Source organism: Schistocerca gregaria, chromosome X (assembly GCF_023897955.1).
Source record: "Schistocerca gregaria isolate iqSchGreg1 chromosome X, iqSchGreg1.2, whole genome shotgun sequence".
In the NCBI taxonomy this organism is placed as follows: Eukaryota; Metazoa; Arthropoda; class Insecta; order Orthoptera; family Acrididae; genus Schistocerca; species Schistocerca gregaria.
In genome coordinates, this window is record NC_064931.1 from 592904957 (window position 1) to 592920946 (window position 15990).

Sequence of the window (15990 nt, forward strand, 5' to 3'; positions counted from 1 at the left end):
CGTATCCTAATGAACAACAAAATGTTATATCAACATATTCCTAACCTACATAAAGTTTATGAGTACATATTTCACGAACACTAAAGGTAAAAAGCCCCTGAAGCTGCCACAACTGTGGTAAAACATCTTTGGAGATAAACAAAAATTGTGTTATTGCAAGAAGATGGACCGTCTCTAATGTATTATTATTTTCTGTATGCACAGGAGCTTAGCTTAAAATTCCATTATGGTGATTTCAACGCCATGACAGGCACTTTTTTCGAACCTATACAACAATTACAAGACCACTGCAATGCAGCTCAACCAAACCTTACTAAATATAAGGTTTCGCAAGGTATGTATATCTAACAACGTTATCCCTATCACTGCCAAGGTAAATGTAAACAAGTCGTCTTCCACCCGGTATGCATAAAGAAAAGCGAAATTTGTATGGCTTGGGAAGAAAATCCAATAACCCTGCTACTAATAAACAACTGCTTAACACCTCGCTATGCAAGACATACTTATAAACAGGCAGTCATATTAAACAGTCAGTAAATCTTCATGACATTACTGAGCAGGTGGAATCCCTCAAAGAACCAATAAAGGAAAAGAAGCTCGAGGTACAAAACCAGAAACTGAAGAAATTGTTAAACAAAGAACAACAATAGGAACAACACACACCAACATGCAAAACATAAACAAAGAACAACACACACCAACATGCAAAACATAGATTCTAACAAGAATTGCTAATTTAACATTAGTAATGTTCTCAACACAGGAACAAGAACTAATCCCAAAGTTACCCAAATACGATCTACACATACATATCATGGAAAGAACAATAGAGGAATCATTACAGAAAGTGAATGTGTAACAAAACAGGAAGAAAGGAATGACAAGAAATTTCATTGCAGGGTTTACGAGAACTGATAGCAGGAGAAATCACGCATGTTACTCGAAATAACAGGAACACCATCAATCATAACAACAATGAAACAATGAAAAACGTACATGACAGACTGAACGTCCACTATTCAGTTATCACAAAAGCACAGAAGAGGTGATCATTGGCCTTCTGTATAAAAGAAAATATATCAGGGAAACAATGTAGTTCACAACAGGAAACTAAGCAACAAGGTTAGAAAGTTATCTTAACCAAAAATACCGAAGAAATGTAAAACACGATCTAAAATAGTAAATCCACTGTCTCACAAAGTCAAATAATAAAAATGGCAAAATCAAGAGCACAACACCAGTAGTCTACGAAAAATTCAAAAGCCTGGTGTACCAGTCTGGCCAGTGATAAATTTTAGAACTGCTCCAGGATATTATCTAGTCAGACACATACATACTGTTCTACGAATGCACTACACAAATACAATAAGAGACTTAATCCACAAAGCATAGACAGATATGCCTGATACCAATAAACTACTGTGTTCTGACATCCACATACTGTTTGAAGAAAGAATCAAAATAACTGAGAGACATATAATAACGACTAACATTATACCAGAAATGAGACACAGAAAGTATCAGTGAATGTGAAAGTAATTACAGGATAAAAAATTTTAAATTTATGGAACACTTCCATACCCAGCCTCAACGACACCCCATGGGGTAATCCTTACGCAGCTTACTGCTCAATACCTTCCTTAACAACTGAAGCTTAGGAAACAACTGTGTTGTAAGCCACGAAATCAGTGACATTAATATAACTGATTCAGGTATACTCATTTGATCTCACATCAACATACACCCACAAACCTAGTGAATAAACAATCACAATAATTGAAAGACTGCTGCGACAGACAAAAATAATACCAGAGACACAGAAAGATGGTTTCAAACATTTTGAAACTAATTACAGGGGAACATTATTTCAATTTCGAGGGTTGCTTTGCATTCAGCAGGCATGGCTCTCCTTCAGATCGCCAACAAGTGGCTTCCTGCCGACATATTCCTTAAGGATAGAGGTTACTTATAAATGGTAGAAAAATCGAATTTTGTTATGATTTTATTAAATTCTATAGTCTTTCCTGATTACATTGATGCATATATTATAGGGTTTCAAATGAAAAATGTCCTATATATACCAAATTTTAAAGTTACAGTCATGTATGTCGCCATGCCCCCTTTATTTCTGTTACAGAAACCAGTATTATTTTGAAAAGAACTGAACTTTCTGTTTACTGCAATTATACATACGATATATTGTTTATGTTGATAACAGTGCAGGTTTCTAGTGAATGTAAGTACTTATCTTTGCTACTATTTGCTTTTGTTTCGCTGAAGCAGTTTGTTCACGTGTTACTGAATGTTTGTCGCTCAAGTGCTACATATACTTGTGGAAGTACATATCCTTTATTGTGCATTAAATACGAATTATGCCACGAATAAAAATCCAATAAAAGGAAATTGCGTGGTAACCAGTTCACAAACAAAGCAAGCCACACTGTTGAAAGTAACCTATGTATCAGTTCTTCAGGGAAGAAACTCCCGCATGGCATGTCTCCTGGTGATTCAAATTTTTGTGTTAACAATGACACTGTTTGTAGTGGATTTGTTGTTGATGATGTGAGCATCTTATGCTCTTTGATAAAGGAAATGGCGAATGTAAACAATGTGATGTTGTTGGCTGTCTGGAAACAACCGAACAACAAAGTAGCAGGAAGGTTTGAGCGTCAAAGTTAGTTGTTCTTTGTAGATGCTGCTATAAATCTACCTCGAAGATGACATTGTGCAAAATTCATATGATGTGAATTTTATGTTAGTGTATGCAATGCATGTAATAGGAAAAAGAAAAAAGGTTCAGCAAGTAAGCACTTGATGGGATATGGCAACATCGAGGACATCGTTGCTTGAATGGTGTTGTCAGTGCTACTTCTCTGGAGAATGGAAAAGTTGTTGATGCTGAGTGATAATCTAAGTACTGTCACACCAGCCATGGTAGCACTGAAAGACATATTGAACATCAGTGTTCTAAGAATTATGGTGGTTACAATGGAAGTATGGTGTGTGATGGAGCTCTATAAATATTTCAGAGGTAGGTGCCCTTTTATAACGTTAGATATACAAAGTACCTAGGCGATGGTGACTCTAAAGTTTTCAATAAAATTAATGAGTTCAATGTTCATAGTGATACCTTGGTAACAAACCTGGAGTGTTGTGGACATGTGTAAAAGAGGATGGGTGCTAGATTGAGGAAGCTACGAAGAGAAGTGAAAGGAAAGTTGCTATCTGATGGAAAATCTCTCTCTAGCTGAGGCAGATTGACAGAAACTGAAATAGACCTTCTTCAGAGTTATTATGGACTGACCATTAGACGAGCTGCACCTCTGAATGATATTACATCAATGAGGAAAGCTGTATGGGCCACATACTTTCATAAGTTGTCCACAGGTGACCACCCTTTTCACAGACTTTGCCCTAAAGGAGCAGATTCTTGGTGTGGTTACCAAAAGCAAAAGAAAGTAGTCGAATAAACCACCATAAGCATCCTCTTGCTGAACTTATTATGAATGAAATAAAACCAATTTTTAGAGAACTGAGTGACCTTGTTTTGCTTAGTAAATGTCGTCATGGGGACACTCAGAATACAAAATAAAGGTTCAGCCATTGCCTATGGGAAAGATTACTTTTGTAGGACTAAATACATTAAACATTGGTGTACTATATACAGTGATATGTTTCAATGATGGAGTGATAGGAAGGTTGGAAGTCCTGATAAATTGAGGCATAAAATGTGGCTTTAATATGGAAGATCAATTGCTTGCATGTGACAGACAACAGGTGCATGAAGCTGAAAGATTCCCTCTTCAGGTTACCAAAGAAGCAAGAAGTCCTAAAAGGAATGCCAAGATAAAGCTTGAAGATGCAGAAATGCTGCATGATGAAGACTATGCTTCAGGAATGTTCTGAGGCACAATATAATAGGATTCATATCTCCATTTGCAATTTCCTGCAAGTTGTATTTTTCAGAATTCAGGTACATATATTTCATAAAGTTTATAAAGCATTGCTCTATTTTTTTCAGTAGGTCATACTTATGTGGTACGTAAAATTATAGATAAAATAATATTTTTACTAGGAAAAATTATAAAAATTACAATGTAACATGTGATAGTTTTTATCCTTGTAGTATAAATAATAGGTGGAAATAAATAGGTCTAGTACCTCAGCTATTATGTCATGCATATCCGGTAAAAATTTGGTCTCCTTCAAATCTATAACAATGGATTAAATTGTACCTCAATTTGAGAAAGTATTTTGGGGAAAAATTGCATCAATTTCTTTGTAATATTTTAGTAACCCTAAACTGGTTAAAAATATTCAAAATACTTCTAATCTATTTAGAAAGTGTGCAGATTATCTGATACAAGAACAAAATTCGTAAAACATACGCATTGTAAACAGTGCCTGAAAAAATAGGTGTTAATTTTTACATGATATTGAGCCAGAAAAGTACCCTGTATCCTTAACACAAAGTCTTTGAAGAATTAAACCTAACTAGTACAAAGTAATATATTGGTACCTCTAGTCTGATTACACAATTTTCTTCATACACGAAACACATGATTGGCTATCACAGTTACATGTAGACATCAATACTGTCCACATAAACACTCATTTCACAGTTGAAACCACAACAGATAAACAAACATTCTTCCTAGAAGTCACAATAGAAAACAAAAACCACCAACACCAGTCCTCAACACAGAAAACCAAAACTAACCTGTACAATAATATGTAATAGATACAAATGTCTCACAACACATAAACAAGCCAGCCTCAGATACCTTGTTCACAGACTGGAGAGAATTCCAATGGATAAAGATAGCTACAGAGAAGAACTAAATATAAACAAGTAGATAGTCACAGAAATGGTTACGAAAAGAAACTGAACTCAGAAATAAAAACACAACTGAGAGAACAACACAAGAAAATATTACAACAGAATACACCATCGATCATCACACAGGAATGAACACACAAAATATACAATATGAAGAAGCCATAAACAGGACAACGAAGCACACATTGACATTTTACTACAAAATAACCCAACAGAATAGGAAAATAATTGTGATAAGCAAATGCTACAACAATTCCATTGAAATTCTCTTTTGACATGACTCTTCTAAATTTTAGATACTACCATCTCCAAATGGCTGTTTAACCATCAATCTAACATTCAAGTCACAATTCAGATTTCTGATGCATTTCATTACTGAGAAAACTACAGAAACATACAACAAGAATATATATTTTGCACCAGGTAAGAAATTACAACATAACAGTATTTTGTGAGGCTTGTAGAAGGTGTCTGACCATGTGAGAGATTAAATACTTTTTTCTGAAATGAAAGTCTTGTGGTGTCACATGAAGTGCCCAAACAATGGTTCAAGTCATCTTTCAAGCAGTAAGCCAACAGTTCAATACAAAGAGACATCAGTTATCATCTCACTGGCAATTAATTATATGTGATGTTATCAAGGTTGCATTGTAGGGCTTTTAATTATTGTTGTACATATTAATGTCCTTTCATCACTTATATCACCAAGCGCTGAGTTTCTTATCTGCATCTGATAAAAATACTGATGTAAATCACAGGTCAAGTGCAGTACTGAAAGCCACTGTCAAGAAAGAAAATTATATTTTGTGGGGATTCCAAAGTAGATTTTCTGAAAGAAAGCTTGACCTTGATGTATTACTTGGTTCTTCCAATTTGACATCAGTTATTGATTTTCCCACTCAGGTCATACAGGAAAGCAGCATATTGAAAAATAATGTTTTTATAGACCAAGATAAATTTAATCAAATAAAAACTTTTCCTATGAAGAATGGTCTGTCGGACCACGATGCACAGCTACTTACAGTATATCACATAACTCCAAACACTAATTCAAAACATTCCTTCCAAATAGTTCTTTCAGTTTAAGGTTTAACAATTGAAAATTTTAGGGAAAGCTTAAACCGTTAGACTGGGATGAGGTGTACAGGGAACCTGATGCCAATTTAAAATTTAACCTGTTTCATGATACCTTTATGAATATATTTGAAAACAGTGAAATATAATTGTAAGAAACTATCTAAAAAGCCAGGGCTTACTAAAGGGATAAAAACATCTTGTAAACAAAAACGAGAAATGTATCTTATAGCTAGGAGGAGTAATTATCCAGAAACAATGAAACATTATAAAAACTTCTGCACTGCATTAAGAAAAGTTATTAAAAAGTCCTGACATTGTGACAGAGATTAGCACATCTGATAATAAAAGTAAATCAATTTGGAATATTGTTAGAATGGAAACAGAGCAACTGAGAGCACAGGAAGACTGTATTTCAATAAAACTCAATGAAAAGTTTTTAACAAGACGTCTGAAGTAGAAAACAGTTTTAATAATCATTTTTAAGTGTCATAGAGAAAATACGATCCAGCTATTCAATAGAAAATGCAAGGCAGCAAATGACAGAGGCAATACCTATGCAATTTGACAAAACTGAAATTCAACCCACCTCTCCTACTGAAATTCGGAAAATACTAAATTCTTTCAAAAGTAAAAGCTCACATGGAATTGATGGCATTTCCAACAGAGTATGAAAAGTTTGCTCCCAACAGATCAGTAGGATTCTCAGACACATATGCAGTAGCTCACTGACAAACATGACATTTTTCCAGATAGACTGAAAGACGCTATTATTAAAGCAAGGCATAAAAAAGGGATAGGTCTGATGCTAACAACTATGACCCATCTCACTTTAATGGTTTTATCCAAAATTCTGTAAAAAGTGATCTATTCAAAAGTAGCATCACATATTTGTAAAAATGAAGTGCTAACTAAATATCAATTTGGTTTCCAGAAAGGATTTTCAACAGTAAATGTCGTATATGCTTTCACTGATCAAATATTAAATGCTTTGAATAACCGAATATCACCCATGGGAATGTTTAGTTATCTCTCAAAGGCTTTGCATTTGTGAATCACGAAATTCTTCTAGATAAGCTTGAGTGTTGTGGTAAGTGTGGGACAGTGCACAAAAGGTTAAATTCATAGTTAACTGGAAGAATGCAGAAGGTTGAAATTAAAAGTGCAGATAATCTGCCAGAGTAGGTGCCTCTCAAGAATGATGTCCCACAGGGTTCAGTCTTGAGACCCTTATTGTTCTTAAAATATATATTAATGATTTGCCACTCTGTATTCATGAAGATGCAAAGCTGGCTCTTTTTGCTGATGATACAAGTATAGTAAACACACCCAACAAACAATCAGCTGAGGAAATTGTAAATAACATATTTCAGAGAATTATTAAATGATACTCTGCAAATAGACTCACTAACTTATGAGAATATATAGTATATACAATTCTCTAGAGGAAACGTCATAACACCATTGATAAATATATCCTATGAACTGAAGTATGTTGCTGAGGCAGAATATGTAAAATTTCTGGGTGTGCAGATTGATGAGAAATTGAATAACAAGAAACACATTGCTGATCTGCTGAAATAGTTATGTTCATCTACTTGTGTTATTAGGGTTATTGCATATTTTGGGGAGAAACATATCAGTAAATTAACCTATTTTATTCATTGCTTTCATATGACATCATACATTGGGGTAATCCATCATTAAGAGGAAAAGTATTCATTGCACAAAAGTGTGTAATCTGAATAATAGCTGGAGCCCACCCAAGATAACTTTGCACACATTTACTTAAGGAAGTACCTCTGCAATACATAATATATTCACATATGAAATTCGTTATTAATAATCCATCCCAGTTCAAAAATAACAGTGATGTGCATTGTTACAACACTACAAGAAAGGATGATCTTCACTATTCTGAGTTAAATCTGACTTTGGTACAGAAAGGGGTGAATTATGCCATGACAAAATTCTTTGGCCATTTGCCAAATAGCATTAAAAGTTTGAAAGATAGCCAACTAACATTTGAGAACAAAAGAATTTCTGAATTACAACTCCTTCTACTCAATAGATGAATTTCTAGATAAGAATTAGTAACTAAATTAATCATTTTGTGTAAAGAAAACTTATGTTATTGTGACACATTCTACATCACTACGAAATGTTGTATTCATGATCTAGGGAACAAATATTAATGTATAAACTTCCTGGCAGATAAAAACTGTGTGCCAGACTGAGACTCAAACTTGGGACCTTTGCCTTTTGCGGGCAAGTGCTCCTGCTACAGAAGCAGGAGAGCCTCTGTAAAGTTTGGAAAGTAGGAAATGAGGTACTGGCGGAAGTAAGGCTGTGAGTACGGGGCGTGAGTCATGTTTGGGTAGCTCGGATAGTAGAGCACTTGCACACGAAAGGCAACGATCATATTGTAAGGGTAATTCATCAAGATATGGTAGTGTATTCTGTGTACAAAACAGTATAAGATTTATTTGTCAGTTTAGTTGAAGAGCATACTTCAACACCTGTTCTGAACATTGACTATGCTAAGTGCACTTCATGAGTGTATTTATAACCCTAAAGAAATTTCTTGTATATAGTATTTTTTTCAACCAGCACATCACTTCAGGAACTGTTAGGGATAACTTAACACAAAAGCTTGTTGCAAGTTATGTTGTCATAATAAAGTGTTTATTATTCACAAACAACCATTATAAACGATGTGAAAAACAATCATAAAACTTATGTTACTAGAAAGCACATTCTGTTAGGTGCCTACAGGCGTTATTGGTGACCAAATTCTTCTACTTCATCAATGCGTTTATCATCACAACTAGTTTATGAAAATAACAGTGATAATATTAAAATATATGAGTTGAATGTAATATTAAAATTCTGTTCACTTTAAGGGGTGTAATGTGATCACTATAATTTAACATTACAAAACTCATTTTCATTGGTTATTTGTCTACACTAATTAAGAACTATTTTTCACTTTAAAATAAGTATATTTACATGTCTATAATGACTAATGTGTTAGTCTACAGATGAAAAAATAGTTTTAATTTTGATTATTTCTTCCACAACAGTCCACCAAGAATGAACAGAATGAATTCCACAGCTTCAAGGACCTGTTCATGTTAGGTCTACAGAAGTAAGGAAACATTTTACATAATCTATAGTATGTCATTGCTATGTGACCACAGAATATGTTATTAACCTTTCCTTTGTGAGTTCTGAATGTAAAAACGTTTTTGAATAGTGTATATTTATGTTACTTTACACATTAATGGGAAGTGACCTCTCCTCATGGCAACTAGATAAATTTTAAGGCCTATGAATGTCATGTTTCTTGAAGTTTCTAATTACTGCAACATGCCTTACAAGTTCATAATTAGCACTTATGAATATCCATACTCTTCTGTCTATAGACTACCGCTTCATATTCCATATGAATGAGCAAAGCATCTCAGAGATATGGTCTTCAAATATTTACTCTCATAGCAGGATGTAGCAATGGCATTATTTCTTTTATACATATGCTCACCACTCTGCCTGTGACACAGGAATTTTCTGACAACATTAAATAAAATTACTTAATCTAATGGATAGCATTCATTTTTCAAAACTTATATCTGTGACTGCTATAAAATTGACAAAGATTTTATTTTCTGAATGAAATTAGCACAGTGAAGACAAGTATGTAACTAATGTGAGACGCTATATGTAATTCTTTAGACAGAAATACATTTCATGATTTATAATGTAAGTTGATGAATCTATGTAACTTTAGCGGCACTTTATCTTTACCTTCTTCATTTAGTGGCTAGTTCAGATACATACATTTACCATTTGCAAATATCCATTGTTCAGCCATATGACAGAGGGTTCAATGCTAAAATTTTTGAACAGAGAAAGAAAAACTATTGGTAGAATTTCAGTGAAACCTATGGATCATTTTACGTTATTTATTTTGCTATATGTCACAAATAACAGAATAAACACAAAAACAATATTTTTCAATTGTTATGGTTTTTTTCTTTGGATGAAGACCATGTATGTTCATCATACAAACGAATGTAAGTCGATGGTACCTGCATTTCTTTTATTTTAATTAAAATTGTGTATAGAATAAGAGACCTCATAGAGATATTGCAAATTACAAAATTTGAATCTCCAATTTTAATAAAAATGTATGCACTAGAAGATATGTTTTCAAATAAACTATACTGTTCATACTCTTTATATGGGGAAGGAGAGACTACCTATGAGCAGTAATGATCTAATTTCATGCACATGTCTTCCTAAATTATTAAGCAAATACATTTTTCATTGGAACAGTTATCTTTCTATCAGTGTTATAAGAAATCATTGATGAAACTCCAGTTATGTGTTACGGAGGAAATTGAACAGATTAACATGTTTCACAGAATTATGAAGTTCACTGTTGAATGTGAAGAAAAAACCTCCATATCGTTTCTTAGTATTAGCACATATACATAGATTCCAAACCTACACTAATATCAGTATATACAACACATCTCACAACCACACAAGATACAAATATGCCATCTTTACATCAACAGATAATGTAAATATTATCCTTTACTGAGGTCAACCTCCAGTTAGAATTGAAAACAATGACGAATAGCAAAGAAAAGATGAATATAAAGAAAAAACTACTTATAACCTATGTAAAAAGAAGCATGAACCAACTCAAAATTAGTAGAGAAACGAAGATTGCTCCACAAAAAGTATGAGAGCAAATCGTTATCTCAGAAATGATTCCAAAAGATAGTCTGCTATCAAGAAATGTAAGGTCTAAATTTATTTTTGTACAAACAACAAGCTAACACAATGAATAACTCAACACAAATTCACACAAGGACAAAAAAGAAAGTAGTTAAATACATAAATTATGTTCAAAAAGCTGTCATGCTTATTATCACAGTCAGGTACACAGAAGCCGCAATGCCCTATTCAAAGAGTACTTGGATGTATTTACCGAGAACAGTTTTGAAATACTGCGAGTAACTAATGATAAGTACACATTTGAACATACAGCAAATGACATTCAACAATCTATTAGTTTTGCCACAGGAGCAAAAGAAATAACCTTCAGCTCTTGGCAGAACTGGAAATTTTCTTCCACTGCCTAAAACACTCTTCATCAAGAATCTGAACTGAGTAATCACGTTTTTCACAGTTCTTCAGATATATTTTGGAACAACAAGAAACGAGATTAAAGGAAATTACGAAACCAAATATCTTTTTAAATAGTTGACAAAATGTATGGCCTCTACAAGGACAGTGAAGAAAAATCTTTGTGGCAGATGTTTATTTGCACATCTCGCATATTTTTACTATCTGTGGTAATCATTAACTTTGAAACAATGTATGTATTTACTAATGTAAGCGTTGTTCGAATCGAGAACAGTAAAATGTGTTAGTAAATTATCGTAGTAAGAGTCGTTTCATTGGTGCTGATAATTTTTGTGGTAGGTTTCACATTCACACGCAAAATTTAACAGCTTAAGTGTATTTTCATAGCACATATAAAAAACATTAACAAAATAATTTATGTCTGAAGGAGACTTATTCATCAGATTCGTCAGATACAGTCATAAGAATTACCATTTGCATAATGGAAAATGTGAAATGTATTAAGCCACCTTCATTATAAACAACAGTAAAGGAATGCTAATTGTTTTCTACTGCCCTATATTTTACGCAAAACATGATTCATGTGCAAACAAGACGCCAGAGAGTTAGCTGAAGATACAGTGCAATGGAAGATGGAGATTTCAGCGCAGTGAAGGTTGTGCTTAATAGCCACATCTGTTCGGTACTATAGAGATTAGCTGAGATGAGACGCAGAAACGTGAATTGCACGCGTTCCCCACGGAGTGAAATAAAAAAGTGGAGGAAAGTGGCATCAGTGAGCTTCTGACAGCATTAATGTCCATGTTTTCGCTGTACTCTACTATCATCATCATGCTACTAGTACAAGCGCTTAGGGATATGAGTGGGCAAACGCGGCAACCTTTTTCGTCTCCTTTGTGCTCTTTTCTGTCGATGTCCTTTTACTGGCAAGTGTTTTTCACGCCGCTCCCGTAGAGCTCTGAAAAAAGGGAAATTGTCATTATGAAGTTTCTTCTTCTACTATATCCCAAAATGAAAATCTCTAAACATATTACATTCTCAGCTATTTCTACATAACATCAATTACTACTCCAGCGTAATAATGGGAAAATCTCTGCTCTGGATTGTTTATAATATCAAGTCTTTTTTCTCAAAACTATAATGTTTGTATTTGTATGACTTTCTCATGTGTTGTTCATTACGTTCTACTGATTGTGGAACGAAGCTATTGAAACTAAGGTTTCTGTACCTTACATTGCCATTATTAAAGTTTTCAGGTTCCTTCGAGCGGAACTACGTTAAATGATAAAGACACTGAGGACTGTCACAGTCATATTGTACAATTTACAGCGAATGGGCAAAATATTGGAACCATGTCAATGATTCTCTGTTCTTAATATCATTGTCCACCCTATTATTTTACTGCAGCTCCACTCGACAGAAACGTGTACGAAGCGTCAGTTGAATTTTTCGAACGTGTTTAATGGAATGTGTAGCGTGTTTAATGGAATGTGTGACTTCCAGCTGCACCGAAGAAGGAATTCTATTTGTTCTTTTTGCTCTTGTAATGGAACTTCCTTCTTCTAGGAGTAGTCGATTAAAGTATGTAGGAGAGCTTCTGTGAAGCTGAAAAGTAGGAGAGATATATTGTTATAATCGAAACTGTAATGGCGTGTCGTGAGTCTTGCTTTGGCAGATTAATAGATGAGCACAATCCCAATGAAAAGTAAGGCTCTGGGTAAGGGCCCCGCTTAGCCATGCCAGCTAACCACGTCGTGTCGCCTGCGCTCACAAGTTTTGGGCTGCTATTTGTAGGATAGATGCTATGACTACTACTTATAATTTGCAGAGTAAACGGATCTACTGGTAAGAGGAAGGATAAATGTAAGTACATGTGATTGGATCGCATGGCATCAGCGACAAGCTATCGCTATTCAGTTAAGGATGACACAGTTTAGCTCAGCAATATGCAAGAGGCGAAATCTTACAATACTATACGCCAGCTGACTTTAGCTTTGTACATGTACACACACACAGACACACACACACACACACACACACACACACACACACACACACACACACACACACTGCAATCCTGTGCAGAGTACTATGTATCGTTTTTGTCAGCTATCTTCTGTGCAGTTTGGGATTGGAAAGATGCAGATGGATAGCATACTCCAAGAACGCCATCAAAGTGTGAAGATAGTGCGCCTAAATTGGTCAAATACTTCATGACTAGTTTCTGATAGCTATAATCTGGATTTAGAAGGCATCGCATTGAGTCACCTACGCCAACCACTACGATGTACAGTGTATTCAGCATCAATGGACGATAATGATGTACAAGCAATCAAGTCGGAACTGCTGGACTTTTGCTAGCTGACCATAAAAGCATAGTTTCAGCTCTGTATCTAGTTAGCTATCCAGACAACAGATCTCTCTTCACAAAGAGAGTATTTTATAATAGCTCGCTCCATGTGGTAAACGTAGCATAATGTGTTTTACATTTCGATCAATGACAGAAGATATTCCACAAAACAGTAAAAGTCTAACTTCTATCAGCTAAAGAGTACATAATACTTGCGAGTTTTCTCATAAGGCATGCACTGATCTTGCTACCTTAAGTTAGCCAACTTCCTTTTAAGTGGCGAACTTCAGACACGTGTAGACTTGAAGACTAACGATGCCTCTTACCACTTCAAAGGAGTGGCAGTTGACACATAAAAAGTCCTAATGATTGGTTGGTTGGTTTAAAAAGAGGGGGAAGGGACAAAACTACGAGGCCATCGTCCCTTGTTCCTAATAAAGCAATGTCACAAATCTGAGAATAAGACAGACGAGACATATAACACAAAATGGAAAGAAAGGAAACCCACAAGAACGAAGGAAAGGCAACGAACACTAAAAGGAACAAAGGAGGGCAAGAAAACAATAGAGACGCTCGAAACAGAAGAGAGTAAAACAAATAAGCAGATTACAGTGGCTGGCCGACCACGACAATAAAAAGGAGAAGTCAGCCACTCTGCAACACATTAAAACCTCCACCCTAAAAGCACTAGGGTGGAGGACACATAGGGACAAAGGACATGGGCTTAAACTTAGGTCAAGTGATAAAACCCACCCTCACGAATAAAACGTAGGACTAAACCAGCCTGAGGTGGTAACAAGTCCAGTTACCCAAGATTTCGTCGCTGGGTAGTCAAAGTGGGCCACTGCACCAGAATATGGGCCACTGTCAACCGGGCGCCGCATGGACACTGAGGCGGGTCTTCACGGCTTAAGAGATAACCGTGGGTTCCCCAAGTGTGGCCAATACAGAGCCTGTAGAGGACAACTGATTCCCTGAGAGAGGCCCGCATGGAAAACTTCCACACATTTGTAGTCGCCTTAATGCCATGGAGTTTGTGGTGTGTACTGTTATGACATTCCGCCTCCAAAAGCCGAAAAACCCTACGACTGTTATGCCATTCCGCCTCCCAAAGCGGAAAAACCCGACGGCGTAGGTCAGAACATAGGTCAGGTTCAGACATGCCCATCTCCAGAAGCGTTTTCCGCGTAGTTGTTTGGCCAGCCTGTCAGCCTGGGATGCCGACGTGTCCTCGGGTCAACACGAACACCACTGAAAGATAGGACCGGTTCAGGGCATAGATCGACTCCTGGATGGATGCCACCAAACGATGGCGAGGCTAGAACTGGACGACAGCTTGTAGGCTGCTCAAGGAGTCAGTACAGAGAAGAAATGATTCCTCGGGGCATGAACGGATATACTGAAGTGCATGAGATATGGCCACCAGCTCTGCAGTGAATATACTGCAGCCATCGAGCAAGGAATGCTGTTCAATATATCCTCTATGGACATACGCGAAGCGAACGTGAGTATCAGCCATCGAGGCGCCGGTGTAAACAACTTTGTGGCATCAGTACACGTCAAGAATCGAGAGGAAGTGGCAGCGGAGAGCCATGGGGTTAACTGAGTCCTTAGGGCCATGTGAAAGGTCCACGCGAAACTGCAGCCTAGGTGTACAGACCGCAAGTATAGGTGGTAAAGGCAAGGAGTCAAGTTCAGAAAGAAAGAATAGGACATGAACTGCAATTGGAAGCCTCACGTGGGGCGCCGATGTGGGATATGAACCGCAGTGGGTGGGAAAAGGAGACAGTGATTCGGATGTGCTGAAGAACTACGAACATGTGCTACATAACTGGCCAACAGTTGTGCACGCCTAACCTGCAGTGGAGGCACTCTGGCTTCCACAAGGACGCTGGTCACTGGGCTCTTCCTAAAAGCTCCTGTCGCTAGGCGAACGCCACAGTGGTGCACTGGGTCGAGTAACCACAATGCTGAGGGCGCTGCCGAACCGTAAACCAGACTCCCATAGTCAACGCGGGATTGAACAATGGCTCTGTAGAGCTGCAGCAGCGTAGAGCGATCTGAACCCCAGTTGTTGTTGCTCAGGCAGCGGACGATATTGAGGTGCTGCCAGCACTTCCCCTTAAGCTGACGATGGTGAGGAACCCAAGTCAATTAGGCGTCGAAAACCAGTCCTAAGAACCGATATGTCTCCACTACAGTGAGTGGATCGTTATTAAGGTAAAGTTCTGGTTTTGGATGAACGGTACGACGCTGACAGAAGTGCATAACACACGACTTTGCAGCCGAAAAATGGAAATGGTGGCCTAGAGCCCATGACTGAGCCTTGTGGATGGCTCACTGTAGGCGCCGCTCAGCAACATCAGTACTGGTTGAGCAGTATGTAATGCAGAAGTCGTACAGAGAAGGTGAGATTGACGGCCCTACAGCTGCTGCTGACCATTAATGGCCACTAAAAATAGAGATATACTCAATACAGAGCCCTGTGGGACCCCATTCTCTTGGATATTGAGGGAACTATGAAAGGCACCAACTTGGACACGGAAAGTACGAAGAGACAGGAAATTCT

General features: G+C 36.7%; 1 protein-coding gene across 1 annotated transcript in view; it reads right to left on the minus strand.

Annotated features, from left to right (window-relative positions):
• Positions 1-8577: 8577 nt before the first annotated feature.
• LOC126298233 (uncharacterized) overlaps positions 8578-15990 on the minus strand; it is a 182288-nt gene continuing 174875 nt past the window's right edge. The window contains exon 6 of the mRNA XM_049989539.1: positions 8578-12029. Within this exon, the coding sequence (XP_049845496.1) occupies positions 11909-12029 (121 nt within the window). The 3' untranslated portion in view covers positions 8578-11908. The remainder of the gene's footprint in view (positions 12030-15990) is intronic.